This window comes from Leuciscus leuciscus, assembly GCF_965113295.1.
Source record: "Leuciscus leuciscus genome assembly, chromosome: 24".
NCBI classification, from domain to species: domain Eukaryota; kingdom Metazoa; phylum Chordata; class Actinopteri; order Cypriniformes; family Leuciscidae; genus Leuciscus; species Leuciscus leuciscus.
Window position 1 is genome coordinate 13624296 of NC_138723.1, and position 26761 is coordinate 13651056.

At 35.9% G+C, this 26761-nt stretch overlaps 1 protein-coding gene across 3 annotated transcripts; it reads left to right on the forward strand.

Annotated features, from left to right (window-relative positions):
- The first annotated feature begins 1137 nt into the window (after window positions 1-1137).
- On the forward strand, window positions 1138-26761 carry dmtn (dematin actin binding protein). Of its 3 annotated transcripts, XM_082157739.1 has the most exons (15): window positions 3643-4480; window positions 13361-13420; window positions 13794-13856; window positions 14043-14198; window positions 14481-14525; window positions 15995-16127; window positions 16214-16258; window positions 16368-16511; window positions 19345-19454; window positions 19715-19820; window positions 20214-20278; window positions 20534-20587; window positions 23882-23947; window positions 24259-24339; window positions 25480-26761. In XM_082157739.1, exons 2-15 carry the CDS (start codon window positions 13412-13414, stop codon window positions 25591-25593), a joined length of 1191 nt encoding a protein of 396 aa, XP_082013865.1. In that variant the 5' UTR covers window positions 3643-4480; window positions 13361-13411; the 3' UTR covers window positions 25594-26761. The 3 variants fall into 3 exon arrangements, with proteins under 3 accessions (XP_082013864.1, XP_082013863.1, XP_082013865.1); XM_082157738.1 differs by lacking the exons at window positions 3643-4480; window positions 23882-23947; window positions 24259-24339; window positions 25480-26761 and adding exons at window positions 1138-1316; window positions 20852-20976 and having other exon boundaries at window positions 20534-20582; XM_082157737.1 differs by lacking the exons at window positions 23882-23947; window positions 24259-24339; window positions 25480-26761 and adding an exon at window positions 20852-20976 and having other exon boundaries at window positions 3634-4480; window positions 20534-20582.

Here is a 26761-nt window from a genome sequence, read left to right on the forward strand (position 1 = left end):
TAGGACGGGATAGTTCTAATAATGTAGAGCATAATAAATTAATAAGGAAAAATAGAGTAGAAAAAATAATAGAATAAAATAGAATATGACAGAAAATAATAGAATAGGCCACAGTAGAATATAATTAAATAGATCTAGACCAGACAGGAAATAATAGAATAGAACCTAAAAACTTCACAATGGAATAGAATAGGAATTAAAAAGGAATTAATAGAATATGGCAGAATATAACAGATTAGCCCTATCCTAAAAACTGAAGAATAGAATAGAATAGAATAGAATAGAATAGAATAGAATATGACACAATAGAAAAAGGGAGAAGGGAACAGATAGGCCAGACGGGAAAGATTAGAATAGAATAGTCCTAAAACGAATAGAATATGATATGATAGGAATTAATACAATATTGTAGAATAGAATAGAGCAGAATAGAATAGCCCTGCCCTGCCCTAAAAAGTACAAAAGGGAATAGAATAGAATAGAATAGAATAGAATAGAATAGAAAATGACACAATAGAAGAAAAGAGAAGGAAACATATCTAGGCCAGACAGAATAGAATAGAATAGAATAGAATAGAATAGAATAGAATAGAATAGAATAGAATTCATGTAAAATAAAATGTAGCCTATTCATATAAAATATATTGTAGCTGTCATAATAATAAAAGGCTTTACCGCGCCCTCTAGTGGTGTAAGGTTCGATTATAACCTTCGTGTTAGTTATTTTATTTTATTTAAATACATTTTTCAAATACCTCGTGTCATTCAGGTAGCCTATCAGTTGTATACTTAATAAAGTCAGAGGCGACTTGTGAATGTGAAACGTAGGTTTAATAATCACAGATGTATAAAGACCTGCAGATAAATAGCACAAATTCTTGCAGTAGCCTAATACTGCATAGGCTCAAAGAGGTTTACATCTAGGGAATCAGGGATGAATAAGTGTCCTATTAAAAGGAACAGGACGGTCCCATCTTGAGTATAGTACAGTTGTTTTACTCTCATTGGCTGGCCATTTACTGTAAAAGATGCTTCAGACGCACATTTCCTCCACATCGGCTGTGTTTCAAAAACTACACACCGCGTTTTGGGGGGTTTATTAGCGCGTTCCGAGTCAGCTGACGCCTACAGCAACTATGACGCACAATATGCGGTCTAGGTAGGCAGCTCACTGGTGTTTGAGACACGGCCAATGTGGCACGGGCATATGAACGCGTAATCCACGCAATGATCTTGAGTTGAGTGTTCAAGAGACCTTTGAAATTCTGCATCTCTGGACGGAAAGGAAAAAATAAACCGCTGCTTTAAAATCTGAGGTACACGCACGCGACATGTTTATTTCTCATCATATAGCTGGGATGTTAAATGTGCAGACTAGAGTATAAATGACTGATGTGTATTCATGTTTGTTGTTGTTTGATGTAGCCTATGATGGATGTATGTATTAATATTTTGCCGTAGTCGATTATGATCATCAGTAGAGGTTGTATACATCATCGGTCACTTGTCCTTCTACACGCACAGAGTCCCGCGATCTCTAGAGGACAATTTCGAATCAGTTCTATTTGAAAAACGTCGGATTTGGATAAAAAAAAGAAAAGATTTTAAAATAAAATGTGTCGTTTTGTTTGGCCATGTACAGCTGTAACCTTCAACAGAATCTTGACTTCAGACAGACCTTAAATACGAATGTTCTGTGTATAGGCCTGTACGCATTATTATTCATGACTCGAGACATGTAATTAAAACAAATTGATTCAATTAAATGTCCGAGATATATAAACGCTTGTTTGATTTATTGGCGAATTACATTTACTTGTGCCCTACAAGCGTCACGAAATAACAGCAAACAGAGTAAATAAAAAAAGAAAGGAAAACAGCAACAGTCTCAATGCTGGCACTAAAAGTCGCGCCCCCTAACAGCTGCGCGTCCCCGCGCGTTTCCCTGTCTAAAGCAACAGGAAACTACTGCTTCCTTTAAGGATAACCTCAGTCCTGCAGGTTTTTTCTGTGGAGCACTTCTTATTTGTCATTGGTTGTCCAAATTAATTTAATATGCAATGATGATAATAATAATAATTAATATTAGTGTATATTGCTGTTTTTACAAGTAGGAAATTACCAGTGTTTGATATACCAGATGTTTTAATACCAGACGCTCTGATTCATATTTGTAGAAATATAGAAGGATTGCCTGCACACAAAAACAAAACAAAGGAGCAATTTGCTGTCACATTTCCTCATGATCACACAGTCTGAATTGACAGCATTGATGGTGGCAGTGAAAAGGCTTTCTCATCATCAGAGAAACGGCTGTCAGATGTAAGGAGCAAAGAGTCACATGTTAAGAGATTCTTCAGTTCCTGATGGCAGATTCCCTGCTGTTTTTGCCTGTTGCTAAATAAGCATTTACTTCATATTCCCCATGATGGTCGAGAGACTGTAGACAGATGAAGATGTGTAGTGATGCTGTATAATGAAACACTGAAGCAGGCTGATCGTCTGTTGGATATTAGAAATCCAGTTAGACAGCAGATGACCTCCCCTTCCTGCACTGTTTCATTTAGATCCACTTTGCATGGAAAGTCAATTCTGAAGAGAAATAACATTTTTATCTAGTCCAATTCTTTTCTATTCTTTCTTGTCATATTCTGTTCTATTCTGGTCTATTCTGTTCTGTTCCCTTTTGCACTTTTTAGGACAGGGCAGGGCTATTCTATTCCGCTCTATTCTATTCTACCATATTGTATTAATTCCTATCATATTCTATTCGTTTTAGGACTATTCTATTATTCTATTCTATTATTTCCTGCCATATTCTATTCTATTCTATTATGTTCTATTCCCTTTTGTACTTTTTAGGGCAGGGCATGGCTATTCTATTCCGCTCTATTCTATTCTACCATATTGTATTAATTCCTATCATATTCTATTCGTTTTAGACTATTCTATTATTCTATTCTATTCTTTCCTGTCTGGTCCCCTCTCCTTTCCTCTATTGTGTCATATTCTATTCTTTCCTGTCATATTCTATTCTATTCTATTTTTTAGGGTTGGGCTAATTTGTCATATTCTGCCATTTTCTATTAATTCCTTCCCTATTCTATTCCATTGTGAAGTTTTTAGGTCTATTCTATTATTTCCTGTCTGGTCTAGATCTATTTCATTCTATTCTGTTGTGGCATATTCAATTATTTTCTGTCATATTCTATTTTATTCTTTCCCTATTCATTTATCATGTTCTAGATCTATTCCCTTCTGTAATATTCTATTAATTTCAGTCATATTTTATTCTTTCATGGATTATTCTATTCGTTTTAGGACTGTTCTATTCTATTCCTTTCTGTCCTCGAGATATTCCCTTCTCTTTTCTTATATTGTGTCACATTCTATTCTTTCCTGTCATATACTATTCTATTTTGCTAATTTTAGGACTATTCTATTCTTTCCTGTCCAGCCTAGATCTATTTCATTCTATTCTATTATGGCATATTCTATTCTTTAGTCATATTCTATTCTTTGTATTATTATTTCCTAGATCTATTCTTTTCTATTCTGTAATATTCTATTAATTTCTGTCTTATTTTATTCCATTCTTCCATGTCTGGTCTTCTATCCTGTCCTAAAACTGCAAAATGGGCTGTAATACTTTGTGTGAAAATATATATGTTGAATAGAGTTGTGATAAGACACTTTCCTGCCACTGACGGTGTCCTCCTGTCATTCAGTTTGCAGTGAAGTGATTCACTAAGAGTGGACGATGAGAAGGTTTAATCAATGGGACACTAATCTGATTGAACAAATCCAGCAGTCAGTCTCTCTGCTGGTCTGATCTTCACAGGATTGTTGACTGAACTCTAGTCAAGACAATCCAGAGCTCTGCTAAACCCCCAGGCTTATGACCTGGATAGCTCTACATGCAGAATAAACCGAAGCCTAAAGAAATATGGCTGCCCAGAGCACGTGCGGCACATCAGTAGTGATGGGGAGGAGTTAGGAAGGGCTTGTTTTCTGGGACGTGATGTGTGCAGCATGGCCATTGTTCAAACAAGAAAGATCTTCAACAGGAGGGCTTCCTAAGGCTGTTTATGCCAGAAACACAAGCTCCCCAGATCCTCGGCCCGTCACACCGTGCTCCCAGTGGAGCCGGAAGGCCTCACCAAGGTAATGGATCCTGTATCCATCAGCGCTGTTGAGAATTCTCTTCAGACGGAGCAGAGCGTTGCCCCGGTGACGCAACCGACTCGTCTGATTGGGCGTTGGCTGCTCTTGGTCTGCTGAGATAAGTGCTTTTCAGTTTGGGTGGAGAGAGAAGTGGGTGGGGTCTTCTAGACAGCGTGCAGAGAGAGAGAGAGAGAGAGAGAGAGAGAGAGAGAGACGATGAGGACTGGGGAGAATGGGAGAAGGATGACAGGAAGTCTGGATCTCTCAGCGTAGGATTTCCTCTTCATCACAGAGCTGGAGCTGAGGTGGAATCCTGGTGTGTATTGTGGCTTGTTTTGCCTCTAAATGTTTGGTTCTGCGATCCCTTCCTTAATTTATTTTCTTCAATTTTTTATGAAGCTATGGATTTTTGGTGCTTGGTCCTGTGCAGTTTGACCTAAATATGCAATATATGTGTATATATATCATTTCTTTTGAAGTTGTGTCATACCATAAACTTATCACTGGTTTCTTCTGTTAACTTTGGTAAAAACAAAACCAAATTATTATTTATATTCAAGTCCAGATTAAAATTCGGATCATTTCCTTTTAAAATTCAATTGTTTTATATCTATCTATATATGAAGAGTTCAGATGCAAAAGCCTCTAAATGCCATCTGAAAGTTTCTTATAGAATGATCATTTTTATCAAGCTCGTATATTTAAATTCAATAATTTCACTTAAATGGCAATGAAGATTACCTATTAATTGTCATTTAAGTGAAATTACTGAACTTAAATATACAAGCTTGATAAAAATGATCATTCTATAAGAAAATTTTAGATGGCATTTAGAGGCTTTTGCATCTGAACTCTTCATATTTATTTATTGTATGATTTTAACTCTCAAACACTGATGCACATGCTTGGGAGTGTGTTGTGATGATGCTAGAAGGTGGTCTTTTTGCCTCTATATGGGTGTCGGAAGAGTTCTGATCATTTTCTTAATCAGTATTTTTGTCTTGACTTCCAGTAAAAATATTTAAACATCTTTAAAACAAGAGAAATTTAAAGGGATAGTTCACCCCAAAAATGAACATTTTGTCATAATTTGCTCACCCGCAAGCAAACCTGTAATAGTTTCTTTCACAAAAGAAGATATTTTGAAGAATGTTGGTATCAAACAGTTGATGGACCCCATTGACCTCCATCCATAGTAGGAAAAAAACAATGGAAGTCAATGGGGTCCATCAACTGTTTGGTTACCAACATTCTTCAAAATATCTTCTTTTCTGTTCAGCAGAAGAAAGAAACTCAGGTTTGGAACAATTTGAGAGCGAGTAAATGACAGAATTTAAATTTGTGGGTGACCTATGCCTTTAACAACTGTGTCAGATGTTTAGTTTTTTTTTAGACACAAATGCTGATTAAGATTGTGCTGTGAATAAGAATCATATTACTCTTGCATGCTAAATCTCTCGGATGAGAGACAAGGGCATTCTCTGGATCTCGTAAGTGCACTGCCTGGCTTCCTTATCAACACACGCTGTTTTCAGTAATGCTTGAAGCAGGGCCATTAATACTGGCCTGACACACTTTGCTGTCTTTTACAGAGTATAGTGTTAGTATAATGGTATGTCATTTAAGCTTTTCTGTGGTTGATCAGCGTACTTTGTAGTAGTACAGTATACTATTTTATCCCACTATGAGCATACATGCAGTTCATGTTCTCAGTGCAATGGAATAGATTAATTTTATAAGTGTATTGATGGTAATTAGCAGCCTACCAGCTACTTAATATCTGTAGACCATCATTTCAAGTATATTTTGTTGTTGCTAATTATTTTTATTTAATTGTATTCAATTTATCTATAGGTTTTTGGTTAAAAGAGGTTGTTGGTTAAAAGTTAACACAAGATGTTGCTCATTATTTTTATTTAAAGGGATAGTTCACCCAAAAGTTAAAATTCTGTCATCATTTACTCACCCTCAAGTTGTTCCAAACCTGTTTCTTTCTTCTGCAGAACACAAAAGAAGATATTTTAAAGAATTTTGGTAACCAAAAAGTTGATGGACCCCATTGACTTCCATAGTATGGAAACTGTTTGATTACCGACTTTCTTCAAAATATCTTCTTTTGTGTTCAACATAAGAAAGAAACTCATACAAGTTTGGATGGCAGAATTTACACTCTTGGGTGAACTATCCATTTAATGGCATTCATTTTGTTGGTTGAAAGTTAACATGAATTAAAGATGCTCATATATAACAGCTGTGACTGAGGTCAAGGTCAATTGTACCTCTAGTTATGAATTACAAATAATGAAAAGCTGAAAGTATTCAACTGAAAACTGATTTTTCAACTGATCGATATAATTTAATAAACAGAGTTTAACACATTTAAAATTATTATAATATGCCAGTCAGAAAAAATGACCAACATTCAATGTTGTTGTTTGAATGTTGTCACAATCTTTTTGGAATGTATTTTGAATGTGTTTTTGGTTAAATGCTCAAAATAAGGTCTGTGGTGAACACAAGCTCAAGATATTTTCAAGTTTTTCTCCATAGTATAAAATACATCTGTAATACCTCCTTGTGATTTTTTTTAAAAAGCTTTTACTTGTCTTGCAGTTGCTGACGAGTGGATAAATGGGATTACAGAGGTTGTCGGAACATTAAATGTCACCAGGACAAACATATGAACTCATAAACATTAGTCCGCTTTCACAGCCTCATTGTGTTTATAACCATGCTCTCGCAAACTATTATAACTCAGACTTTTCAGTGTTTTTAAAGAAAGAAAGAGTTGTCGGAAGCTTGGTGATGGTGACCTTGTCATGTGACCGTGTAGTTAGTTTATAACCCATGTTTAGCTTTTACGCTTCAAAATTCATAAGTTGTGTTCATTTGTGAAGATTATCAAGATGAACAAAATGTGCAAGAATTATGAGCTTTTATTTTCTAATCCAAAAGCCAATGGAAATCCTATTAAGCTTTTGTCGAGGGAACCGGTGTGATGCTAACTTCCGGGTTGGCCTACAAAAATACGTCATCCCTGCACCACTATTATTTCTATATGCTATTAAAGTGTGCTCTTTATTAAGATAAAGTTGGTTAATGCGTTTGACATTGTCTTTGACTTCCTCCAATAAGATCAATATTGTATTACTAGTGGCCATTATCCCTATTTGGGGTCAGCCATATGTTCCCACATTTCTAAGAATTTGTTTTTTTACTGAACATTTTGAAAATCAGGCCCTATGTTCCCACAGCCCTATGTTCCCACAACCATATCTTCCCACAGCCCTATGTTCCCACAGTCCTATGTTCTCTCATTTAACTATGTCCCCTATGAAGGATCATTTTTAGTGCTAGGGCTGTGGGAACATAGACATGCTCCCAACTATTTAACAAAAGATGGCATGATAGTTTTGCAGTAGTAGAACTTCACTTTGAAAGAAAATCTCAAAACTATCGGCCTCGTTCTCTGCTACCTTCTGAGGGGTGATGTGTGGTATCCAGCAGTATCCTGAATTTCACAGCACAAAAACACATGACATCTCCACACAGTAGGTAACTGGTTAGTGCTGTTTAAGTGCTAAATTGTCTTCTCGGCATGTGAATCAGCACTAAATCAAACTTTATTTGAGCCTGGTGCTCAGGGACTGTTCTTAGCCAGATTGAACTTGAATTACAGGGAGCTTGATGCACATGGGTCCCTTCGTCTCAGATGACAGGCCATTTACATTGTGCTCAGAGTGATCAATCACGTCTTCAGCACACACACACACACCGTCCTTCACGCCAGAGTAAACCTGACCCGAGCCGATCGCTAACCCTACTAACCAGCCGGGACAGATGTGTATGGCTGAGGAAAGGAAACCACAGTGATGTTTGGTGCTACAATAGATTTCTCTCTCACTGATTTTTCACTGAAAAGAAATCAATATTTTTGGCTTTAGAGTAAATGGAAAAGGGAAGGTTTAATATGCTGTTTAAGGGTGTCTTAAAACTGCCAAGGAAGGAAACTTGTCTGGATTACCAAAAAGCAAATGAAAATGGGTAACACTTTACAATAAGGTCCCATTAGTTGACATTGGTTAATGCATGCTAACAATAACTGGCGATGTGCAATACATTATTTATTCATCTTTGTTCATGTTAGTTCAGGTCCAACTTTTGATTTCAGTAATCTGTTAGTAAATGTTGAAATTAACATTAATTGAGATTAATAAATGTTTTAGAAGTGTTTTCATTCATGTTAACTTTATAGTTAATTACTGTAAACTAATGAAACCTTATTGTAAAGTGTTATCAAAAAATGTGGTTAAATCTAGACAGAATTGGCATATTACAATAAATTTGATATATATATAATTTTTTTGTAATATGAAATTTAATTATAGTATTTTTATATTTTTATAATTATTTGATTGTATAATTTAAAATTCTATTACAGTATTGAGAAGTTGGGTGGTCACGTAATGTCACATTGCCCATTTGCTCGTAAATATTATGCGTTTCCCTTGACATTTGTCTTTTTTTCCCCTGAAGCAACACATGAGCAGTTAAAACAAACCGGAACGAAAAAGCTCTTGCTTTACCCCGTCCCCGAGTGAACTTCATCCAGTCAAAAAGCTGTTTTTGCAAATAGAGCATCTTTGTCAGCTATTTTAATGCAAGGAAATGGATTCAAAACGCCTTGAGGCTTGTACCCTGCGTGTTACTTATGCTCTTGTTATAAAATATTCAAGGCTCGTCCTTATATGAAATTGAAATTACTGTTAAAACTAATTAGCACGTTAACGACTGCCAACCCGAAACCATCTGTACTCAGTATAATTCTCTGCTGTTTTCCGATGCTGGAACCTGATAAATTCTGTGGATAATTCTCTGCTCAAGGTGAAATTGGGTGAGCAATCTTGATGTCACTTCCCCTCCCCCACACTAACAGGATGTCTCTGCGTCTAATGAATTAATGTCTCATTTCATAAAGACATTAGTCCACTGATCCTCTTAGTGGAGATCAGACGGTTGGTGTAACTGCTTTCTTCATATTTAGTAATACTGACAGCAGCTTTTAAAGGCAATTCTTCCAATAATTTGGCAAAAAGAGTACCACCCCCATCTCATCCTATTGGTTGATCCAGTGTTGCTGTGTTTGGCAGTTTGGGATGAAGGCAAATGTTAAAAGTGTCACAGAATCAGTGTTATCACTGTTAACTAAACTATTAAAGATTCTTTTTGTTAATTGAAATAAAATAAAATAGAAATATTAGATGAAAAACTTACATTAGAGCTGTTGCCTTGGCAAGTTCTAAAATTACTAAAACTGAAATAGATATAAATGAAAGCTAAATAGAAATAGAATAGAAATATTGGATGAAAAACTTAAATTAGAACTGTTGTCCTGGCAACTTCCTGAAATAAAATGAAGTACTAAAATGATTAAAACCCAAGTTAAAAAAATAGATATAAAATAGAAATATTGGATTAAAAAAAAACATTAAAACTATGGCCTTGGCAACTAACTGAAATAAAATGAGTTTAAATACTAAAATGAATAAAACTGAAATAGATATAAATTAAAGCTAAATAGAAATATTAGATAAAACTTACATTAGAACTGTTGCCTTGGTAACTAACCAGAATAAAATGAGCTGAAGTACTAAAATGACTAAAACTGATATAAATTGAAGCTAAACTGAAATAAAATAGAAATATTGGATAAAACTTACATTAGAACTGTTGCCTTGGCAACTAACTGAAATAAAATGAGTTGAAGTACTAAAATTACTAAAACTGAAATGAATTAGATATAAGTGAAAGTTAAATATAAATATTTGATAAAACTTCCATTAGAACTGTTGCCTTGGCAACTAACTGAAATAAAATGAGTTGAAATACTAAAATTACTAAAACTGAAATAGAAATAAATGAAAGCTAAATAGAAATACAAATAAAATAGAAATATTAGATTAAAATTTTACATTAAAACTTGCATTGGCAACTAACCTATATAAAATACTAAAATGACTAAAACTGAAATAGATTTAAGTGAAAGCTAAATAGAAATATATTTTAAAAAATTAAATGACAAAAGCACATAAGAATACTAAAACCTAAGACGAAAACTGACAATATAAATATAAAAGATAATTAAAATATGAATGAATACTATAATAGTATCTATAAATGATACTAAAATAGCACTGCACAGAATCTTTTTTTTTTTACACATTTTACACATTTCAGGGGGGTCAGCTTACATATATTTATTTAATATTTGCGTATTGAACTGAGCTTGGAGAAAAATGTTTTAACTGAGGAATTATACCTTTCTGAACAGACTCTTAGAAGAAAAGCTTCTATGTAGAACCTTAAAGGTTTATGTCAGGAGCTTCATATAGAACCTTTTAGGGATTCCCGTCATGGGATCATTTTATGAATTTAGTATTAATTCATTTTTAATTAAATGTTATGACTTAAACAGCTCGTAATCATATTTGATCACTAGGGGGGGAATTAAATAACCCATTAAACATGAAAGTATTATGCAATCATTTAAGACATTTCTCCATATAGAGGATCCTTTAAAATTGAGTCAAGATCCCTAGGGCTCTAGAACCCATTTGAACTTAAAAAAAAAAAAAAATTATTATGTAAGAATGTGAGTTTTCTAAAACAGATGCATCTCTGAATACAGAGCAGAAGCTACGTGTGGAATAACCTTGTTCCAAATATCCTGTGGTGGGTGATGAAATGAAATGTGTGATATGAGTGGGCGTGTTGAACACCCTCAGTGGGAGGATCAGCTCAGACTGATTTTCAGGAATGCTCCGGTGATAGAGTCTGCTAATGTGAGGCTAATGGGCTGTTTCATCCAGAAACCGTTTAAATGAACTCATCTGAATTTCACAGTGTTGTTTTGGAGCAGACTGTATTCATCTTTCTAAAATTGTGATTTATTTTAAATCAAAACTCATAGCAGAATATCAAGACCAACTTTCTATTTCCAATTTAATGTGTAGTGTATGTTTTCGGAAGTTTGGGAAATGCCTTGTTAAATATTGTTTTCCACTAAAAATATCGAAATATACAAGATTTGAAGGTTTTAAAAGTTTTCTTTGAGAAGCAATCAATACTAAGACTTTATTTAAAGGAGTAGTTCACTTTAAAATGAAAATTAGCCCATGATTTACTCATCCTCAAGCCATCCTGGGTGTATATGACATTCTTCTTTCAGACAAATACAATCGGAGTTATATTTAAAAAATGTCCTGGCTCTCCCAAGCTTTATAATGGCAGTGAATGGCTGTTTCTGTTTTGAAGTCCATAAAAGTGCATCCATCCATCATAAAAGTGCATCCATCCATCCATCATAAAAGTGCATCCATCCATCCATCATAAAAGTGCATCCATCCATCATAAAAGTGCATCTATCCATCATAAAAGTGCATTTATCCATCATAAAAGTGCATTTATCCATCATAAAAGTGCATCTATCCATCATAAAAGTGCATCTATCCATCATAAAAGTGCATTTATCCATCATAAAAGTGCATCTATCCATCATAAATATCTATCCATCATAAAAGTGCATCTATCCATCATAAAAGTGCATCTATCCATCATAAAAGTGCATCTATCCATCATAAAAGTGCATCTATCCATCATAAAAGTGCATTTATCCATCATAAAAGTGCATCCATCCATCATAAAAGTGCATCCATCCATCATAAAAGTGCATCCATCCATCATAAAAGTGCATCTATCCATCATAAATATCTATCCATCATAAAAGTGCATCTATCCATCATAAAAGTGCATTTATCCATCATAAAAGTGCATCTATCCATCATAAAAGTGCATCCATCCATCATAAAAGTGCATTTATCCATCATAAAAGTGCATTTATCCATCATAAAAGTGCATCTATCCATCATAAAAGTGCATTTATCCATCATAAAAGTGCATCCATCCATCATAAAAGTGCATTTATCCATCATAAAAGTGCATCCATCCATCATAAAAGTGCATTTATCCATCATAAAAGTGCATTTATCCATCATAAAAGTGCATCTATCCATCATAAAAGTGCATCCATCCATTATAAAAGTGCATCCATCCATCATAAAAGTGCATCTATCCATCATAAAAGTGCATCTATCCATCATAAAAGTGCATCCATCCATCATAAAAGTGCATCTATCCATCATAAAAGTGCATCTATCCATCATAAAAGTGCATTTATCCATCATAAAAGTGCATCTATCCATCATAAAAGTGCATTTATCCATCATAAAAGTGCATCCATCCATCATAAAAGTGCATTTATCCATCATAAAAGTGCATTTATCCATCATAAAAGTGCATCCATCCATCATAAAAGTGCATTTATCCATCATAAAAGTGCATCTATCCATCATAAAAGTGCATTTATCCATCATAAAAGTGCATCTATCCATCATAAAAGTGCATTTATCCATCATAAAAGTGCATCCATCCATCATAAAAGTGCATTTATCCATCATAAAAGTGCATTTATCCATCATAAAAGTGCATCTATCCATCATAAAAGTGCATCCATCCATTATAAAAGTGCATCCATCCATCATAAAAGTGCATCTATCCATCATAAAAGTGCATCTATCCATCATAAAAGTGCATCCATCCATCATAAAAGTGCATCTATCCATCATAAAAGTGCATCTATCCATCCTAAAAGTGCATCTGTAGCGTAAATATCAGCAGTACGTCACATTACTCGCATAAGTTGCGCTTTAGACTTAAGTCAAATCTGTATGTTCGTTTGGCCGGAAGCTAGTTATTTTACTTTATAAAGTTTTAAAAATGAATATTTTTCCTTTCACAAACTCATCGCTTCGCTTCAGAAGGCCTTTATTAACCCCCCGGAGCCATATTATGGAGTTTTATATATTTCACAAATATTGAAATATTTCACAATATTTACTGTACTTTTTAATCAAATAAATGCAGCCTTAGTAAGAATACTTATTTTAAGAAAACTTACAATAATAATAATTCTTTAACTTCTAATAAAGAAAAATAAACATAATTCAAGAAATATATTATTACTGGAAATTGGTATAACAATCAAAATATCCAGGTAACAAATAAGTTACTTCTATAAGATAACCTGACTTGATTGTATTTTAAATTCACGTTTGGTCTTTTTTATGGTTTATTGCAGATCTGTGTACCTGGAAGAACAAAGAAGGGAGTTTTATAGCTGTCCTCAGTCATGCAGAAGGTAAAGTATGTTGAATTCATTTCATCTTGCTGCCATGAATCATTGATCTCCAAACACTAGGGTTTCTGAAATATTTATATAGCTTTTTATTGTTTTATTCTCATATGTGTATACTAATCAATAGTCTCATGTGTATACTAATCTATTTTATATTTCTGTCAAAGTAAGCCCATTAAAGCATGATCATATCTGCACTGGGTTTTTTTTCCTTAGTGAGAATGGAAAGGGGGCGTGGCCGAGTGACAGACATCATCAGTTTGATTGATGATATTAGATATAGGTCTTATTTCTCATTAACAACATGTCATTGGATAAGAGATAAGAGCAGTTAAATTATGACCTCTGACCTTTTTGATCTGCTCCACCGCTGCAGGCAGGGACGGCCCCGTCTTCCCGGGGTCCAAGTGCTCCTGGATCCCCAGCCACCTCTATTGTGGTGAGTAAAACTAGCCTGGACTCTCAATAGCTTTCAGTTTCGCAGATAACACATTCCGTTCTGTTATCTGCTATAAAGCACATGCTCAATATCCCGGTTCCTAGGAACCCCACGAGGCATCTCAGAGGACAACCGCTTCTTTCACGCCAAACTGAACTCAGCCTCTTTCTGTTTAACTCCCCAAAGGCACGGATGGACAATCAGGTCATTGGATATAAGGACTTGGCCGCCATTCCCAAAGACAAAGCCATTCTTGAGGTGGAACGGCCAGATCTGATGGTGTACGAGTCGCATTTTAATATCTCAGCCCTGGATCGGATTGGTCTCTCCAGAAGCAGAGAGGTCAGAAAAGAGCCAGTGTCTCTTTAAATCAAGTCTTTGTTTCATTGTATCGTTTGAGAAGGGTTATTGTACGTTTTACAGCTTCCACTTAAAGTAGAATCAATATATGTGTTTTGGCAAACAGGAAGCTGAATATATTGAAGAGATGTAATGTTATTAGTCAAGCTTTGTTATGCGTGTTAAATGATTTGTGTGTGTAAAAGTGGCATTTGAATGTCAGGCCTTGAAGACGAAGCATGTACTGTATGTGTGTGTTCTGTTTTCTCTCCTCGTCTTCTACAGAGATCAATGTCACCTCACTCTATCTCGCCCCCTCCTTCCCCTGAGGTGAGACACCAGGACGGCCGCTAGTCACTGATCACTAGCTTTAACTAGCGTGTTTATCTCCCTGCACACTTCACATGTGATTGCTTTACTGAGACACTCAATTAATGACGCTGTCATTTTAAATTACATTCAGTTTCAGTTCTGTATTTTAATTATGCTTGCTAGCGTGAATATGACACCGTGTACTTTAATTTCATTTAATTCACATTAAAGACATCCACTTATTTTCTGTATTATATTTAATAAAACATTTTTATATCTTTTTTTAGAAGTATTGAATTTTAGCATCATCCATTTATTGGTTATTGGCCATAACATGAAAATAATTGTCGTATCGTTATCGGACAAAATTTTAAAAAGATTAAATTTGTATTCATTATAATTAATAATATTAATAATATTATAATATTGTAATATTTTTTAAAGAATGAATAATAATGAATACTGAATGTGAATTAATAATGAATTATTAACATTATTAATCATCATAATTAAAGTCTTTATTCACTGAATAACATTATTCATTTGTATTAATTACTATATAATACTATAGTATTATAATATTGTTGTAATATTTCATATAAATATGAATTAATAATATTATTATAATTTAATGTCTTTAATTCACATATATTTCAGTGCAGACATATAACCTTATCATCATTTAGCTAATATCAAAAGAATTATCCACGTATTATCCATATTATATTTCATTTGAGGTTTTTGTGTTTTTTTAATTTATTAAAATACTATTGAATTTTAATATTGGGCACTTATAATAATTAGCAGCATATTGTAATCAGCTAGAATTTGAATGTCATGAATTTTAACATGATTTAATATTTATTTATTTATTATAATAATACTAAGCATTATCATATAATGTTGTATTGTAATATTTTAAATATTGTTTGTGAATATTATAGATTATTATTGATGCTTTAATTTAATGTCTTTAATTCACATTATTGTGGTGCAGTCATAGAAACATTATTCAACAAATCATTATTTAGCAAATATCCAAATAATTATCCACGTATTATCCATATATTTAATTTTAGTTTAATTTGATCTTATAAAATAAACACACGTATTGAATAATAATAATGTAATGTATTGATTTTATATCGGTCACTCACTGAAAATAATTAGCATATTGGTGTCAGCCAGAATTGTAATATTGTGCACTGCTATTTAATTAAGTTTTTTAATTAAAAACTTACTCTAGAAAATTGAACAGTGGAATCAAACAGCATTCTATGCTTCTGACTTCCATTAGCATATTTTACTGTAAGGCATGAGTTTGCAGTGTCATATTATTGATGCAGGCAGTGAAATATGATGGTCTGGCTTCTGTTAACATGCTGAGTGCTTAAATTGTGTCCACTCTTAACATCGGGATTGAAACATGAATCATTATTAGCATTTCAGAATAATAGAACGTATATGCAATTCCCCTCTTTCTTCAGATATTTGCCTCAAAAGAGTCAAAGGAGTGGCCAGAGCAGGGGTCTCCAGGAGGGTCCAACATGGGCTCCACCGTGCACCTCCGCAAAATCAGCCCTGCCTCCAAAGGCCCCATGCAGCACTTCCACAGGCCAGGTGCTTCGTTCATCAGAGGGTTTTCATAGCACAATGTTTCATAATCATGCAAATGTGTTGTAACTGTACATCCATTCATGTTTCAGACAGTGGCATCAACATCTATAAGAAACCACCAATTTACAAACACGGTATTTGTTCATTTATAATGTTTGTTATAAATCATAGATTACTGGTTTTCCAAGGTGTTAGGTCAGATTCACTGGTAACATCCTGATGTTTATCTTCTTCTGTCCTCAGAAAGAGAGACTGGAGTGTCTCATAATAAACAGGATGTCATCATTGAGTCCTCCAAGTTCCCAGCAGCCCAACCACCTGATCCCAACCAGCCTTCAAAGATAGAGACAGAATACTGGCCCTGTCCACCCTCTCTAGCTACTATGGGTAAATGCTCACCAGCTTTCATATTTCTGTGGCATTGGACAGTAGCCCCGCCCACAATGACATTTTATTGGTCTCCCGCTCCACACCATTGAAGGTAAAATGTGGCATTTTTTCCCAATTCTGTTATTGCACCTTTAGAGAAGCATGCAGACTTACAGAAACTAGTTAACTTTTTAGCATTTATTTATACGTGTCTCAAACTCAATCCCTCTAGCGCCATCAGCTGTCCAAATTTACACTAAGAACTTCTGAACCGTAAGGGCTAGAAACAAAATGTCCTCTTATTCCTTGGCTCAAGACGATTCGATTGCATCCTATGACGCAATGTTTGTCTTATTTTCATCAAAAGTGGCTCACATCATCTTCAGACCATGCTGGCATAAAGTTATTTAAAACTCTTTTGATAGACCAAAACGTTCTCGAATAACGTGCGAACGAATTTGACGAAGAGCTCGTCAAAATAGATGTATTATTGCTACAATGCTTTAGCGTATTTTTCAGACCAAAGTTGGTATGTGTCATCACAAGCATGACCTGAGGCTACCTACAGCGTTTTGGCACAGCGCCACCTACTGGTCAGGAGATATGAAAAAAATGGTGATTTTTGCGTATAATTTCTGACCGGTTTGCCCAAAAACTGGTCTCTTTTAAATTCAGTGCAACATACCGAGTCGAATTATTCCCGCGCCGGACATTTTGAATTTGGTCATAAAAGGCTGTATTTATAAACGTACTTAAAGGGATACTTCAGGATTTAGCATTAAGCTTTGTATTAGTAGAAAACCTGTAGTATTTTCGAATTACCGTGCTTTCCATCCTCATATCCCCCTGAGAGGAGAGATTTATGTATTTTTTGTCTGGAAAAAATCCTCCGATGACGCAAAAATCGTCATTTTGCGTCATCGGAGGATTTTCTGGCCAGAGGCTAAAGACTACAGCCAGTAGTAGGGGCTGTCCCGAATGTTTTCAACCCGCCCATAGAGGGTGGGATCTCACTCACAGAATGTACACAGTGTCAGCCGTCTTTCTTTGGAAGCTAAGCTAGCCAGGTTCTTGTTCTGTGGAGAAAGCTGAGTAGTAGGAGAAAGCTGAGTAGTAGGGGTTACCATCCTCCTTTTCCCGACTTGTCCGGCGGGCGAGATCGTTCAAAATGTCCGGGATTCAGCTTTTGCTTTCTGCAGTCGCCATTCATTGTTTACATGCACACCTCTTGTTTCAATCTAACTGAATTCATTCCGATCGGTGAATCTAAATGTAGTGTTTACATGAACGCTAAACAAGTGATCGGTTGATGTGCGTTTTAAAGCAGGGCTCAGTAGTTTCGGGATTTCTTCGCTGTATTCTCGCTTTTTGCTCGCAGGTTTCTCTCTAGAGCTCCCCCCACAGCTTCGGAATAGATATTTGACAACACTGTTGTAAAAACTCATTGGCGATTCTCAGACACCAGAGGCTAGTAGATCAACGACATCAAAGCAGATGGGACATTCTTTAAAACGTCTTCTTCATTCGGGTTCGAACAGCGTGAGGGAGCGCAATAATGACAGCATTTTAGCAGATTTCTTTTGGCCGTAAAGCAATTGTTTACATCGCGAGACCTGATATCACGCGATACTTCCTGACGCGCCCGCCGGCTCAAAGTTGCAAGTGCGGATTTTCCGCTCACGGGCACCAGGGGGGTGCGAAACGACCACCATTCAATCCGAAATAAGTAATATAACCATTCCAATGACTCCGAAGCTGTTCAGTTAAGGTAAAAAAGTTACTTAGTTCACCTTAACATTGCTAAGAAAATTCCCGCACGCACCTCCGTGAGAGATGCGAGACCGGCGCGTCTCAGTAATGACGCCACCGGCCTCGCGCCGTTCTCCCGCGGCCGTCAGCCTCGTCCTGCTCGCCACAGTAAACATAATGAATGGCGACAGTAGAACGCAAAAGCCGAATCCCAGACATTTTGGGCGATCCCGAAATCCCAGGCAGACTCATCACGGAGACTCACTGGTAGCCTAACCTTGTTGTTTTCAACTGCGCTCTCTTACCGGTAGGCGTGGCCTCCTAGGGCAGCGAAGCAAGTGCATTCTGGGAGTTGTTGTCTTTCATCCACATAAGCCAAAAATACATTTTCTGGCTTTTCTCAGTCTAGAAAGCTCCAAATTAAAAAATTTCTTCTACATAAATGACTTATTTTAAATACACATTCATCTTTCCAGAGGTGAAGTATCCCTTTAATGCTGTAAACTTTGTGTTGTGCCTCAGTGCCTGATTAGTAAGTGTATGTTGATTGGTTGAATGCATGCGAAACACTGGTACCCGTCATTTTTAAAAAGCCATATAAACACACAGTGTATAGCCTATATATTTACTCCGCAAACATGAAAAACAGCGAGAGATGGACCAACGTCGAAGTCCAGGCACTTCTCAGCCTTTACGCTAAGGAGGAAATCCAATTCGACTTTAAAGGGACCAAGCGAAACATGGTTATGTATTTCTGCTCAGCTAGCGGCATTGGGCATCACCCACATGACACACGATATAATACTTTTTTCGTATACGTTTACTTTGTTTAACAGTTCTATCTAATAATGTATAAGAAATGACTATTAACCACACAAGTGAAAGCTTACGTCACTTCAAAGATCCAAATGCCGGTGCGAATGCAACAAGGAAAATGGTCCTGGGGGAATAGTTCTGGGGGGACTCCCCTGGTCTCTAGTTCCTATTAGAGGTCTCTAGTTCTCTATTCCTCTAGTTCTTCCTACCCGGTGCGAAAGCCCCTTCATTGGTACACCCTCAAGGGCGATACACTTTTTTTACAACGTCTGTCAATTCCTCACAGAGATCGAGTGGAGAAAGAAAGCAGCTGAGCAGGGAAAACCAATGGAGGACGATGAGTTTGAGGACCTGACTGAAGATGCAAAGAGACTCCAGGAACAGGAACTTCAGAAGGTGAAAGCAGCTTTTGTCTGGAGCAGGACTCACTGCCCCATATCAATAAATCCTGTTCAGATTAATATCCCTCACTGTCTGTCTGTCAGTCTAGAATAAATCAGACGCTGGGCTGGAATATTTTTTTCTAAGGCTAGATGATTAAGTGTTTTGTTTTCAGGCCATTAAATGGAAGTGAGTGCTGGAAGGATATGCACACATAACATGAGGCCAGCGTTTAATGGAGCTCTCTAATCATGACTGGGCTGTTTGTTTTTCAGATACAGTCCAACTTGGGCAAATTGATCCTGAAGGAGGAAATAGAGAAATCAGGGCTCATCCGCAGAAAAACACGTTCCTTGCCAGATGGGACAAACATACATTTGGGTATGTGACATCTGTTTTAGTCTTAGTGCACTTCAACATAGTGAAGTGCTTAAGTATTTTTTTGTATTCAAAAAGGATACACTCTTAAAAGTAAAGGTTCTTTATTGGCAGCTGTGGTTTCAAGAAGAAACTTTAACATCCATGGAACCTTTCCATTGCACAAAATATTATTTATAGTGGGAAAAAGTTCTTTAGATTGTTAGAATATACTTTACACTAAGAAAGGTTCTGTGGGGAACCAAAAATGGTTCTTCTATGGCATCACTGCCTCAACCAGTAAGTCACAGAGGACACCCAGTGTTCAAATGATGAAATACATTTGTGTGAATAGTAAGTCTATAGAGAAATGTCTATTGTGCTTTTAATGAAATGTTTCATTTACATTCATTGCAGGATCATCAGCCATTGCTACTAAATCCGCCTCTTTACCTCCTTGCAGTCGAACAGGCCTCACAAGGGTAAGGGATATTCATCTTTAAAGGGGTCGTTTTTTACATTTTAATCATAATATGTCCCTCCCCTGACCCCTGAGTTCGCCTATAATGTTAATCAAAGTTTTCATAATATTAACTTTTCTAAAAACCCTAGATTTTTCATGTGTACCTTTTAAAGATGTGCCAATCATGTGGCAAACATGTCAACTGTTGTTTAAGATGTTCCTGTAGTCCTTTAGTGTCTCTGGTGTGTGTAACTGTTTTTCTCTCTGCATACAGCTGCAGTCTGCAGACTTTACCTCCACAGACAACGGAAAACTAAAAACAGGTAAAGTCAGAAAACGTTAGTGTACACAAGTAAGATTCTCATCGTGCATTAAAGTTCCATTATAAATTATACTAACAGAATAATACATTTGAGTAAGATTTTGAATCGAAATGCAAATGAATATGAACAAATATTTGATACATCCCCCTTTTGATTGAATGATTTTAAAGCTTTTTGGACCTCAATGTATTTTTCTGAATATTTCCTAAATTATTCTGTGTGTTTTTTTTTAACTCATTCTAATCTTTTTTTCTTAATATGTTCCTCAGGTGTACAGGTAAGATGGCTTTGTTTATTTGATTTAACAAGCATGGCGTTTGGGTTTTATGACCTGGAAACCACATCCTGTTCCTGCTACTAATGTATCTTTACCCTGACATTAGCCTACACCAGAGCCATAGAGAGAGAGAGTTGCGACACTCCCATAGACCTCCGTTGTTAATAATGGCGGCGCTTTTAACCGCCTACTTCCGGGATATGAAGATCGGAATAGTTCCAAACACTGTCATTTGGGCGTTGGACACCATTCACTTACATTGCTGCGCGTCGAGTTGTTCCAGAGTTAAGTTGCCGAAATATCGACCTCTTTTGAATTGTCAACTGTCTATATTGTATCAGAGGCCCTTTGCGATGCTTATACTGGTCTTCATTTGTACATGCACAGCGTAATTATTTATATTTTATGTTGGTTGTTTCAACCAATTTTCAAGCACTGCCTGCTAGCTAACGTTAGTTAGCTAGCGCGACTTCGTCAGCTAAGAGTTCGGTAATGAATCGCTACCACCTTTATAGCAACTTTTATTTAATTTAATTTTTTGGGATATACTAACTTTTCATTATGTTATTATTGTCTTGAGTGAAGCGGCTTGTGAGAACAATGCTGGACCTTTAGGATTGTTATGGCCATCACCAGTCCTGTCTGTTTCATGGATCACCTGCCCCTGGTTTTTGTTTTTCTTGTTCACACACACAAGCACACATTTTTGTTGTCTGTCATTGTTTAATAAAAAATATTTTATTTGAAAACCTTCATTTGTATCAGCCATGCTTAAATTCGTTTTTAATCTTTTATAGTTTTGATAATGTGTATGGCCTTAATCTTAAAATAATATTCTTAGTCTTAACATGATCATGTTTCACGTTGTGGTCCTGGGGGTGGCCACTTTCATCAGAAGAAGTGAGCTAGCTTCTAAGCGAATTCTGAACGGACCGCCACGGCAGACCTCTTTGCGTGATCACGAAGGTAGGCTAATGGCTGAATCAAAATTTATAAGCAAAATCACGGGAATCAATAGCCTAATACAGCCCAGTTGTGCTAAAATAAATATCATGAGACGTCCATCATCAGATGAATGATATGGAAAAGTTAAGTTAGAGCCGCTAAAGCCAGTGCTACTACCCATGCGAACATGAACACTAAGCTTTTCCCTCCAAAAATATAGCTTAAAACGTATCTCCAAATGCAAAACTGACATTAACAAAATGCAATAATGCAATAACAGCTGAAAAAGTACTTGGGTGTGTGTTTTATTTTATATTTACCGTTCAATAATGCAATCGCTGCTGTCTGTCCCATAGAAGAACATGACAGCCAGCGTACGTTTTGGAACTATTGGGGCTTACATGAACCACGTGACAGCCATAGCGGCGACATCAAAGAGTGTCGCAACTCTCTCTCTCTATGGCTCTGGCCTACACTCCTTTCTCATGGCTTCTGACTCATGTGATCACCACATACTGTTTGCATACTTAAAGGGGTCCTATTATGCCCTTTTATAAGGTCTTGATTTTGTTTTTGGGGTGTACTAGAATATGCTTTCATGCTTGATTGTTCAAAAAACATTATTTTTCACACATTTTACATTATTACAACACCTCTCTCCCCAGTCTGGCCCGAACGCGTCGCTTAGTTCTGGTATCGATAAAGCCCCTCCTTCCGAAATACGCTATGATTGGTTAGCTTGCCCAGTTCACATTTCAGCATTTTTGTATATCTTCTCAAGGGACAATACTATAGAAATGAAACTTGGATATATTTTAGAGTAGTCATTGTGCTGCTTGTATAGCAATATATATTTACTGTCCTCTGAAAATAACTCAACACACAGCCATTATTGTTAAAATAGCTGGCAACAAAAGTGAGTACATCGTAGCAACATCATAAAACGTATAATTTGATCTGTTATAATAGAAAACTCAACTACAAATAATAATACTTAATTACAAGTTGTGATCCACGAACAACAGATTGTCCCCACACAGAAGCGCTCTATTTCAGGAGAAGCTTTTGTGCGTTGTGGTTCTGGAAGCTGTTCTCCATTAAATGTGCAGCACACAGATACACTCTTAAAAAAAAACAGCGTCTCTTTGACATAGCAGCTGCTCAAACAGGCCTCGTCCCCTATTTGCGTGTATTCCGTGGGCAGGGATTATTTAATGAGTAACATTATGACTTCACAAGATCCGGAAATAACATCCATCCATCCATCCATCTTCTTCCGCTTATCCGGGGCCGGGTCACGGGGGCAGCAGTCTAAGCAGGGATGCCCAGACTTCCCTCTCCCTAGACACTTCCTCCAGCTCTTCCGGGGGGACACCGAGGCGTTCCCAGGCCAGCCGGGAGACATAGTCCCTCCAGCGTGTCCTAGGTCTTCCCCGGGGTCTCTTCCCGGTGGGACATGCCCGGAACACCTTCCCGGGAAGGCGTCCAGGAGGCATCCGGAAAAGATGCCCGAGCCACCTCAGCTGGCCCCTCTCGATGTGGAGGAGCAGCGGCTCTACTCTGAGCTCCTCCCGAGTGACTGAGCTTCTCACCCTATCTCTAAGGGATCGCCCAGCCACCCTGCGGAGAAAGCTCATTTCGGCCGCCTGTATCCGGGATCTTGTCCTTTCGGTCATAACCCACAGCTCATGACCATAGATGAGAGTAGGAACGTAGATTGACCGGTAAATCGAGAGCTTCGCCTTACGGCTCAGCTCCTTCTTCACCACGACAGACCGGAAATAACATGTTGTAGTCAAAACGAGCCGCTTCGTTGTAGTTCTTGGAAAGTGGATTGTGTTCAATAAAATATCTCCCTTTGGAGTGGACTTTTAGCTTTAATGATGCAACATTACACACTAACTAATGTTGAAAAAGTGGAAATGCATAATAGGACCCCTTTAATAATGAGTCAAAAGATCCTGGTTCATTATTATGGATGAAATGAAACCCTCCTCTCTAAATGTACCTGTCTCATATTGATCTCCTTTGTCCTGGGGGACATTTGTCTCGGGCTGGGGTGGTGGTGTCTTCATAGAATGGCGATTCACAGAGTGGGAGAATGGACAGAGGAAACTCTCTTCCTAGTATTCTGGAACAGAAGGTGAGGCAGATCTTAAGAGACCCTCCAAAGTTTTCATGCTCAGCTTCTCTCTTCTAACCCCATGCCATACATTCACTCACATCCATGTTGCTTCTAAGCCTTGCATCCATTGAATGCAGAATTCAATATGGCAGCATCACTGAAGGCAACATTGAACTGAAAACTTTGGAGGCTGAATGTGCAGTAAACATTCTCCCTAGAGCAAACCTTTTGGAAGCTTTTGGTCTGTTTTCTGTGTCCAATGAATCAAAAAGGATGAGTACTGAATATAATGTTCCCAAAACATCATAAAATCTCACCTCTCCCTTCAGATATATCCATATGAAATGCTGGTTGTGACCCACAGAGGGCGCAGTAAGCTTCCTCCAGGTGTGGACAGAACCAGATTAGAGGTAAGTCACAAATGAGCACTAGTCAACATTAGTAAAAAGTTAGTCAGTTTGAGGTCCTTGAAAGGCAAAGTGTGTAAAACCACAAAAGAAAAATCAGCTCAAAAGAAAAATAATATTAATAAAACAATATTCATAATAAATAATTGTTATAGTATTATTATTACTAGTCATTATTATTATATTATGTTTTCCAAACACTTCTACAATAGATAAATATTTTTAAATACATTTTTATTATTTTCTAATTGTTCAATTATTATTATTTCTATTTTTCTCAAACACTCCTACAACAAATAAAAATAAAAAAAACATTTTAATAAAATAAATACTGTTTTCAATAAACTATTATTATTATTGTGTTCCAAACACTCCTATGACAAATAAATAAATAAGTAAATACATAATATTTTTTAAATGCATTTAAATATTTTCAAATTGTTTATTTAAATTTGAATAAAAAATAATACATTTTAATATAATAATATATTAAATCAATTATTATTATTATTATTATTATTGTTTCCCAAACACCACTACGACAAATAAATAATATTTTTTAAATGTGTTTTAATATTCTCCATTGTTCATTTATTATTATTATTATTATTATTGTTCATTATTGTTATTTTATTTATTTATTTATTTATTATTATTATTATTTTCCCAAACACTCCTACACAAATATATTAATTTTTAATAATTTTTAATATTTTCATATTGTTTGTTATTATTATTACTACTACATTTTTCCAAACACTTCTACCGCAATAAAAAAAAAAAAATATATATATATATATATATATATATATATATATTCATAAAATAAAATAAAATTCTTAATATTATTATTATTATTAATGTTTTTCTAAACACTCCTAGTACAAATAATAAATGTCAATAAATATGATAAATACATAACTTTTACTTACTATTTTTTTTATTTATGTTTTAATTCAAAATGACACCGTTTTTCTTTTCTAAACAAATATTATGATTATGGTATCCATATATCTCATCTCATATTGGGTGAAATTTTTTCATATAATATTGATTGCAATATTTGAAGTTAAGTTGTAGGGTTTTGTCTCAGACTGCACGTCTACTGTAAAGTGGCTGATTGTTTTATCTCGTCTTTAATAGAGGCATCTGTCTCCAGAAGACTTCCAGAGCTTATTTGGAATGCCCATCACAGAATTTGATCGTCTGTCACTATGGAAACGGAATGACCTGAAGAAGAAAGTGTCCCTTTTCTAACATTTGGACATGTGGACTCAGACATTAAAAACACTCTCCCTCCAGAGACGCTAGTAATAACCACTCTAATCTAATACGGATGCTATGCAGAAATTTCCAGATAAGCAAGGAAGATGACGCAACATTACCAGACGTTATTTCAATCACATATACAGCAGTCTTTCTATATGTCTCTGGTGTACATAATAAAGACAGGGATGAAGATTCACACATCCCCTACAGTCGCTCCATATCTGAAAACTCGGATTATTAGTGATGGCATATCGATTTCATAAACCGCTCTAGCCCTTTCTTTACGCCTTATGTCTATTTCAAAATCTTAAAGTGCCCAGAGAAGTTTATAATAATAGGCCTATATATTTACACAAAGTTTAAATTGTAAACCATCACTTTTTTTCAACTGTGTTCACTGATATTACACTATAAACTTAATTTATTGTATCCAAAACATGTATGGCACTGTACATATATCATGTTATTTTTATCTATCCGTGATGTTGATTCAGTTCAGCTTTAACAATCACTAGAAGAATAAAATTCCTTTTTCATTCATTAAAAAAATGCATGGACACGGAGTCTACATCATTTATTTATTTATTGTTTTACCGATAAAAGGCACTGCGATATATGACTCCTATTTGTGCTAATAGCAACAGTGTTAAACTGTGGACTAATTTGAAATATCTAAGCTCAGGCTTTGCTGGAAAGCTCTGGCTTTTGGTTCTCGTACACTGTTGGTGCTTCATGCAGTAGGTTGTAATTACTGAACAACACTAGAAGATCTTTGTTCCACACGAAGCCACTAGCAAACCATTTACTTCGATTTCCAATGTCTGTTGTCGATGCATACATACGGTTTTTCACTGCCGTTAGTAGTTATTCTCCATTGCGGTCTTTTAAAAATGGCATAGGTGTTATCAAGTCATGCACTGCACACTTAATGGAGGCTGTCCAACGATTATGTGTCTGGTCATAGTTGTGTCTCATTACCGTTTTTCTGTAACAACACGGCGTTATGTTGAACAACAATAAAAGCTTCATGTTAGATTTTGTGTCAAGAAACATTTGTACGGTAAAATTATATTCAATGAAAAACCATGCCGCATTATAATAATCTCCTAACTGTGCGCACTTGTATTGTCTTGTTAAATAGAAAATGTTGACAACA